Raw genomic sequence first — 9566 nt, forward strand, 5'->3', positions numbered from 1 at the left:
TATCATTGTCATATCCTGACCACAGCAAAATTTAGCAAAGTCCCATATTATTTCCCAAATCTATTCATGGAAGAATGAAGGCCTTCTTGCTTTTGAGGACCTGAGGAAACAACTCAACATCGAGTATTTCATTTTACAAAGCTTTTTTTCCTCACTTTCAGGAAGTTAATGAAAAAGGCAGATCCGTCCACCTTCTCTCATTCTTGTAAGCAGTGTATATACACAGGTGTATACAGAACTAGTGTCTATAGTATTATATACACACCCTTGCGTGCTTTTGTACATACAACACCATTGTACATACCATTGATATACTCACTCTGTGCATCCTACAGTTTCCATGTCTCTTACTGTAATATAGATGTTTCCTTCCGAAGAAGCATAAACAAAACAGCCTTAAATAAAAGCCATAAGAAGCTGATTCTGTTACACAAGGAAATTCACCTATAACCAGTTCTAACTAATCTACGCTGAGACTCAATGCCTATATGCATCAAACACAGCATACAATGAGAAATATAAAAAGAAGACATAGATTAAGGTAAATGAAGAAAAACGTTACTTTCACATGGAATATCAATGTCACAGAGCACTCAATATAATACAATACAGACAGGGTACGAGTTAATGAACGCAGGTTCTATATAGTCTCAAACCTGCTATATATAAGGGAGAAAGTGGCTTTACAAAGCAATACCTTGTGCATAAGGTAATAGTTTATAATTGCAAGCTTTACACTCCCTACATCTAATATATCCTTTTTATTATCTATATATATATATATATATATATACACACACACACACACACATATATGTATATTAGGCACCAAGGTATGTTTGCCGGCCACCTTGAATAGAGAGTCGAAAAGCCTTCCTTATAGACCACAAAACCTCAACAGCTTCTTTCATATTAGGCCTATCTTGTCTCGTTGGTGCTGAACAACAAAACGCTAACTCAAAAAGCTTTTGTAGCAAATCAATAATCACATCTGACTTTTCAAGTTGAAGATTGGGATCCATGATATCCATGACCTCTGAATGGATGAACTTGGCATATGCCTACGACAACACACTTAAAGATCAACATCTCCTAATCGAAAACAAACACCATGAAAATAAGTGACATGGTGAATGAATTTTGGGCAGCACAGAGGAACACCAATATATACATTTTGCTTATTTACCAGAACACTCATAAGGTATCCCCCAGTTTCTTGAGCTTAACAACATATGACAGTTTTAATGGCACATAATCAGTGCAGCACTTAGGTAATTACTGCCAATCAGGTTAACTAGTGCCCCGAATTAATGATTAATAGGCTGATAAATTAAGTCAAAGATCAATAGGTACTAACTAAATAATCAGCCTATTCATCCTTTAGTAGGAGCAAACTTACATTGTCAAACAATTCCTACTTAGAACATGGTTTGGTAAGTTTAGGAAACTGAGGGGGTATCCTGGTAAACATGCAAAACTTTACTGGTATATCCATGCAATAGTAAGTGGTACTAACCCAACGCACTGTAATACGCTCATCAAGATCTCTGCTCTGCTCTATTGGCCGCCTCCCACTAAAAAGTTCCAATAATAGTATGCCAAACGCATAGACATCCGACTTTGTTGTTAGCTTGTAAGTTTTCAAGTATTCCGGATCTAGATATCCAGCAGTTCCTTTAACTTTGGTCATAACATGTGTTGCATTTGTCTCTGTGGGACCTACTCTGGAGAAGCCGAAATCAACTACCTTCGCTCGAAAGTTTTCCGTCAGCAAAATATTTGAAGATTTCACGTCTCTATGAATGATGGGCTTATCTATTAAAAGAAATCAAAGTATTAGAACCCCATATACAAATTAACAGTCAAGGCCTGTAGTGGTTGTGATTCTCTCTCTCGAAGTAGAATATTGTTTTTAGTCATTTCACTGTTAATTAAACATACAATCTCTCAACCTACTAATTGTATAAGGATATTTGCATAGATTAGTGCCATATACATGTTTATAATCGCAACTTTCTAAAGGCCAAACTAGAATGGAACTTGTTCATACTAAAACATGTGCAACATGCATCACTCGAAGCAGAGAGACATGTGACTCAAGAATCCAGTGGCTGAATCAAAGATTAGCCATCTGCTATCCACATCACGTGAACATACATGAGCAGGGCATCATGCAACCTCAAGGGTCTTCCAGGAAAGGTTCATAAAGCCTATCAAGCTTCCTCAAAAGTTGGCCACCATGCTTACAAAATCCAATGAATATTCCATGAAGAATGGCTAAACCACATGACTGAAAAGAGAAAAGATGTTACAGCACGTGATTTTATATTGTCAAGTGATTCAACATTGTCATAAACCGCCAGTTACAGTCTAAGTGTCCACCACAGGTACGATATATATTAGAAGATATTAGTAGCATGATTCTAAACATGCATTAGTCTCCGCCACTATGCACTTAAATATCAACTCTCAGATTTCAGTCACTTAAATGATTAATATTCTGATCTCTAAAAAATAACTTTCGAGCAAGGGTCCCCTATTTTTTTGCATGCCCTGCCCTTACTACCAATCCACAAAGGAACTCCGTTGACAATTAGGGTAAAGGTCCATGTCAACCATGAATTCTCTCAACCCATTGTTATCTTTCTCTTACTCGAGCATAAAATATATAAAAAGAAAGCTCTGGATTATGCCAACTGCTAGAACTGGCCACGTCTATATTACAAAGACTAGTGTTAAGATATTCAAGGGAACACAAGTTCAAGCCACTAAAATGACATGAAAAGAAAGAAAACATATTACCCGCATATAGGTGGAGATAGGTGAGAGCATGAGCAACATCAATTGCAATATCTACACGTTGAGACAAGTCTAAAACAACACCAAACTTACCTGCAATAATACTTAGGTTAATGATGTTATGTGGTTTAGACAAATACATACAAAGTTCCACTCACAATCAAGATGTTCCCGCAAGTTATGATTTGCCACAAATTCTTCCACCAATATTCGTTCGTTTCCCTCCTCCACATAACCAATCAACCTTACAAGATTTAGATGATCTATATTGGCTAACATGTTGATTTCACTTTCAAATTGCTGTGTCAATAATGTCTGGAACACATCCTGCGCAAATGAATGCTTTTCAATGGCATGCCTTGGCCCTCTAAATGCAGCTGACAACACATCGCCATGAAACAAAATATTAATATACACGCCTTTACTTTCACAAATCTATTACCTTCCTTGCTCTCTTGATTGCTACAATAGAGCCATCTCTGAGCTTGCCCCTATAAACCGTGCCAAAGCCACCTTGTCCAACTTTACAAGATGCAGAAAAGTTCGAGGTAGCCTTGTTGAGATCAGACATCGTAAAGAGGATGGCTTTCCCAGGCTGCAATATAGCTCTTGAATGGTGTGATTGGGCATCTTGTGATGATGCTGAAACCACTGCATCGAAAATTTGGGAACTATCAGGAAAAGATAACTACATTCTAAAAACAATCACATGTTAGAAGTTAGAATACTCTTATGTATTGGAGAAAGAGAACTCACATGAGAGTTCACCTTCTTGGATAGCTTTCCTTTTCTTCACATCAAAACATGGGAAGATAATATGAAGGCATGCTGGAAGGCAGCCAGACTCATTTGATTCTTGTTTTTCTTGCACCTCGGAACTTGTATACATTTCAGGAAACACTGGAGAGTGTATCCGTGCTCCTTGTGCAGGTCTACTTGCATCCGCTCCTACAGCGTACAGTTAGAAAAAAAATTCACTCTACCACTTTGTTCTTCATCTCATGAGAGAATGTGCTAGTGTTTCCCATATTAACATGCTGACTGAGGAAAATGAACAAACATTTAAATAAGCCATAGTAGAATATTACTTTGGCAGGTATTTCACATGCCTTTCCGATTCCAAATTGTGATTCACACAACACATCATTTTCACATTATAAATTAATATCATCATCTACAATGAGATCTCTGGGTAGAAAATGAAGCCATCCCTTAAGGTTATATTCTCTATTCCAATTTTGATAAAAATGAGGCCCAATCTCATGTTGTCAGATGGGAGCTATCATAGGTCATCCATATATGCTGACATTCCCAGATTCCTTTTATCATAGAGAAGACCGTAAAATTCCTTATGTGATGGATTTGCACGTGATTAACATATTACACTCGAGGAAATCTAGTCCTATAGAACATATAAACTGTCAGGTCTATGAACAACGAGGATATTTTATGAATGACATACCTCTTGAATCCGAGAACAATCTTGGATAAATCTGCGAAAAATGGATGAAGTGGCGTTTTATTGCAAAGTCAGGAGAACCTCTTCCTTAAGATGTTAATATAATAAAGACGAAATGGAATCCCTAAAAGCACTGAGCTCTACTACTCAGAAACCCTAAATATAGTGCTGCTTTCGCCTTTGAAAGCCTCAGTTTGAATAGGTAACTCAGCAAATCGATGGACACTGCTTGCCACAGGAAAGGAATGCCTAAAATATATTGACAACTGGCCGATGAAGAAACTATGAAAAGAAGACAGATATGTGATGCGGAAGCCCTAGAGAAAAAAAAAAAAAAACCGATGTGTGATGCGAAAATACAGCCAAAAAGAAGTGATCTGAATGATGGAGAAACTCCAAAGGAGGGGGGGGGGGGGGGGGGGGAAGAGAAGGAGGATCACTCACCACGACAGTTCTTCAATTTAATCCATGAATGTCGATCGAGATGGAATGGAAGAGGGAATGGGAATCTCTGATACAACAGATGTTGATGTTTGAAATGGAATAGAAGAAGAAGAAGAAGAGGAGGAGGAGGAGGAGGAGGAGGGTGGAGATGAAGAAGAAGGAAAAAGGCGAGGAGCTATGGCGATGAAGCTGCGCGTGGGCGTGGGCGTGGGCGTGGGCGTGGGCGTTGTTTCTTCTCGCCTGATTCATCCTCCGTTTGGTCACGCCTGCTTACCCTGCCTGTATTCAAATGCCCTCCTCCTCTGTCTCTCTCTCTCTCTCTCTCTCTCTCTCTCTCTCCACGAGGGGGGGGAGGGTGTAGAGAGAGAGAGAGAGAGAGAGAGATTGTGTGTGTGTGTGTGTGTGTGTGTGTGTGTGTGTGTGTGAGGGAGAGAGAATGTGTGAGGGGGGGGGTGTAGTAAGGGAGAGAGAGTGTGTGTGGGGGGGGGGGAGAGAGAATGTGTGTGTGTGTGTGTGTGTGTGTAACAGAGATATTGTGTGAGAGAGAGAGAGAGAGAGTGTGTGTGTGTGTGTGTGTAAGAGAGAGAGATATTATGTGTGTGTGAGAGAGAGAATGTGTGTGTGTGTGTGTGTGCAAGAGAGAGATTGTGTGTATGTGTAAGAGAGATAGAGTGTGTTTGTGTGTGAGAGAGAGAGAGAGAATGTGTGTGTGTGGCCGTGGGTGTGACCTCTCTCTCTCTCTCTCTATGAAGACCCAAATATAATTTATGTATGTATGTATGTATATGTATCCCGAGAAACCACACGAACTTAGTGGTGCCGATGTATGTGATGAGTTAGGTTAGGTTGTGGCGGGCGCGGCGCATCTTACAAGTAGAGTTGTTCTGGCCCGCAATTGACCGCAAAGCATCACCATTACCTTAACATGAATAGATGATGGGCCACGGAAAAACTCTTTGGCTCATTGTCTGCTAACCTATCGAAGCAAACATAAGAAAAGGATGCGTTGAATCCATGGTGCCCAAAGTTGAGATGGGATAACCCCCAATGGCATGTCCCAACATGATAATGGAATGCGTGCATGACACCCTACTCAAGCATATCGTAGAAAAACAAAAAAAACGTTTCACATCTTGAAAATTGTTGCTAGCAATTCAAGTCATCAACTAACGATTACCCATCGAAGAAACACTTTCACAATGAATAGAAGATGGGATTGTATCCCAGATTTAACACTTGGTGCCACCATCATCTACGATTTGGATAACTAACTGAAATTTAGCTTTGATCTGATTGTTGTAGATGTCATCGGTGTGCAATGCAAGTTTTATTTTTGTTCTTAAATAACCAATATCTACTTGGTTCCACTACCACCCAGTTCGGAATACATGCCACAAGAATAGGCAAAATGGATACTAATTGCTTAGCATAATAATGATTCTCTTTATCTTTCTCTTTGTTCTTAGTGCATCCATCCTTTTCTTGACATTTTCAACACCGTTTTATTATGAATATATAAAGTTATACGAAATCCAACATAAATAGGTTGGTTTTCACTAGAATATGTTCCTTCTTCTTTGTTGTTGCAATGACCACCCTTTTTCTTGACATTTTCAACGTCATTTTATTAATAAAATATACACTTCCAACTTTTTTAGAAGATCGCGAGTTTACTTGTTTATAGGACTCCAAATACATAGTTTCGTAGACAATAATGTCATGTCTGAAGGGGCATGTGTTTGATGTAGTGAAGCCCAAAGTTGGTTTCACATATTTAAGTCCATTTTCTTGGTGGAATACCATTTGACTGGCCACAACCTCGACGTTAGGATATGGACATAGACAAAGGGCTAATTCGTATAATTAATGCCTTATCCTAATATCGAGCACTCATTTGCATTTTCTTCTTTGTATTGTAATTTGTAACCTTAGAGTCTTTTGTCTCATGTAGCAAGGACCAAGCATTCTCTCACATAGTGCACTTACCATTTCCCAAGGTCCAAGTATGTTGCTCAATTCCATGGTATGATACATGGAACTATCCCATGCATAAGTAATGGCCATATCTTGTGGCTTAAAATACTCCTTGATTGTTTGCAATGGTATTACATTGCCTCATTACCAACACCACTCACATCCTGCCGTAGGAAGATTGATTGACATTGCTCATCCTTGAAGTTGAAATGTGACTATTGACACAAAAGCAAATATATATTCATGTTGTGCATTTGTATTTCCAAAATGAATTGGTGTATAGGAATACTATCATGTTGTGCATTTGGAGTTGCAAGATGAATTGGTGTGATTGATAGTTTACACTTGGTGAAGAGAACAATGTATGCAAGGATAGGTCATGATTTATGGGCAAGGCAAGTCCATGTGATTTGAGGTGGAGCATTGGAGTAGCATGTGATACTCATATGATCACACAAAGGTAAAGGATTCAAGAAAAACATGTTTCCTCACCCCCATCAATGTCTTATATTGGAGAGAAAGCTTAAACCGGTGCAAGAACCGATTTGGTTCAAGTTTGAAAACTTCCAAAATGGTTAAGGTTTAGTCGGTTTGGTTTGTACAAGGCCAAACAGGTTTAGGCCGAAATTGAACCGTTACCGATTCCTACCTACCACTTGGATAACCATATCCATTGAAACAAAACAAACAATTTTTTTTATGTATATCTATTGGAGAGAGAGAGAGAGAGAGTTGACGATGATATATTCGTCTTTACAAGGGCAATGCATCCTATGGGGCACAAAGTACACAGTGTGACAAAGTCCACTTTGCTAATATAGTGGGGTACAACACATGACTTCCAAACATTTTGCATGACATCTCTAGTACACCAAAGCAAGGAGCATCTATCTACCCTTTAAGAAGTTGTTTCCACCTTGAAGGATTTATGCAAGGTTCATTACTATTTCAATTAGAGACAGAGAGAGACAGAGACAGAGAGAGATCACAGTTATTATGTATTACTTTTTAAAGATACGTGGTTAATATCGACAAGGACATTTGAAATGTCAACGTATGAAAAAGAAGCACCACATTTATTATGGGCTAACCGTGTTACTTATGATTTGGACTAGGAGCCCAATAAAGAAGAGTTAGTTGAACTTATTACACATCCTCTAATGTCACATATTGGCTCCAAATAATTAGCATTTCACATTTTCGCTCAAAATCTCTTGCTAATTGGTGAGCCCCTCACATAGGAGCAAGCATAATGGGGATAAGGAAAGCTTGACCCCAAAACTAGAAAATTTTAAAATTGCCTTTTGCAAACTACCTTGAGATAAACATATTGTGTAAGAGGTAGAGAACTACAATATAGATATTGCTTCTAGCACAATTCCATACATGTGAGTTAGAGTGTTCTCAAAGCTTTGGTGCATTCACTTCATCAAAGATATATCTTGACATACTTTCATTAATGTCTTTGTTTGAATTTCCCCCATGACCAAAACTATCTAGAAGCAGATTCCAAACCTGCCTACCCATAGTGGACAAACATCATTTAATAATCTTTTTCAAGTAGATTCAATGTGTATAAACTCAGAATACCAATTAAATTAAGCATCTTCTTCCATTTAAAAGTACACTACCTATGTTCATGCCAACATCGACAACACAAACATGCTTTGTACCTTTTGCACCCATTCTAAGTATTATTAGTTCCATTTCACTTTAATATTGAAGGGGAGAGTAAAAGTCCATCTAAGAAATGCTTCCTTTGTGTGTTGCACATTAATGACCTCATATAACACTAGGAACAAAGTGATTAGCAATTTTAGTAATGATGAGAAAACCCTCAACATCAACAAAGAATCTCACCAAGTAATTTTTGAGCAAACCACCAAGAATTTCATTGTTAGCATTTGGGGTAGTAGAAGAATCCTTCTAATACAACCACTAGTATAAGTGTTTACTGAATACAATGAAACAGATATTTTTCTTGAATCCTTCTTTAGCTCCACATTAAATATCTTTCAATAATCGAGGCACCACAAAATCTCTATATTATATGAGCAGTGTGTGGTAGTTCTAACTCCTGCCAAAGAGTTGTTAGAACAAGAATCTATGGATTTAATATGAAATTAGTAATCACATTCTCACATGACCCGTACTGTGACACTACTCACTGGCAAATGAAAGGAAAGAGAAACCCCTGCATTGAAGGCAATAATGCAAACTAGATGTGGTGCCACACCTGTGACAATATGCACACTTCACAAGTTCGTATATGGAAGTAATCAAACCTCATTATACTTCACAAATTTGTATCAGGAAAGCTTTAAGAGAACCAAATTTTCATTATGCTATGACGTGCAATGACCTTCACATAATGCTTTACAGACAGGTCACAGTCAGCAATAGAAAATCAAATGCACACTCAAAGAATTAAAAATGAACATTTACAAAGCAGCATTTCACAATTAGTTTCCAGTGTTTGACTTTACTGGTTGCCCATCAGAGTAAGAGCTAAACATGCACCAAGGGTAGTTAAAAGATTAAAATCAGAGAATCCTAGCCATTGGGGATTTGATGGTCTACCTGAATCTGCAGGACTGTTCGATTTTGATCAAATATCACTCAGTGATTAAGAATTATTACATGGATCCATTTTAATCAACAAATGTAGAATCAGCCTATTTCAATTACCATGCTCACTTTAGCAAACCTGAAGAATGTTAAGATACCTTTACCAGCTTAACATGAAAATAAGCTCACATTGATAGATGCTTGTACCTCCAGCAAAAAATCATATGTGAATATCAAAAGACGCTTTAACCAAGTTACAGTCCAGAACAGTTAAAGACACAGGATGCAAGGCAAACAAATACTTCATCCACTGAGAAGATGA

The 9566-nt window shown here is 38.1% G+C and overlaps 1 protein-coding gene across 1 annotated transcript; it reads right to left on the reverse strand.

The window, feature by feature from the left end:
• Positions 1 to 538: 538 nt before the first annotated feature.
• LOC147864259 (calmodulin-binding receptor-like cytoplasmic kinase 2) lies at positions 539 to 4652 on the reverse strand. Its single transcript, XM_087320045.1, has 7 exons — positions 4262 to 4652; positions 3556 to 3747; positions 3242 to 3450; positions 2958 to 3126; positions 2803 to 2892; positions 1517 to 1815; positions 539 to 1061 (listed from the first exon to the last, which is right to left on the reverse strand). Exons 2-7 carry the CDS (start codon positions 3686 to 3688, stop codon positions 822 to 824), a joined length of 1140 nt encoding a protein of 379 aa, XP_087176171.1. The 5' UTR covers positions 3689 to 3747; positions 4262 to 4652; the 3' UTR covers positions 539 to 821.
• Positions 4653 to 9566: the final 4914 nt, after the last annotated feature.

The sequence above is a fragment of the Azolla caroliniana genome, unplaced genomic scaffold (assembly GCF_043228905.1).
Source record: "Azolla caroliniana isolate FFs.n. ecotype wild unplaced genomic scaffold, voAzoCaro1.0.p SCAF_5, whole genome shotgun sequence".
NCBI classification, from domain to species: Eukaryota; Viridiplantae; Streptophyta; class Polypodiopsida; order Salviniales; family Salviniaceae; genus Azolla; species Azolla caroliniana.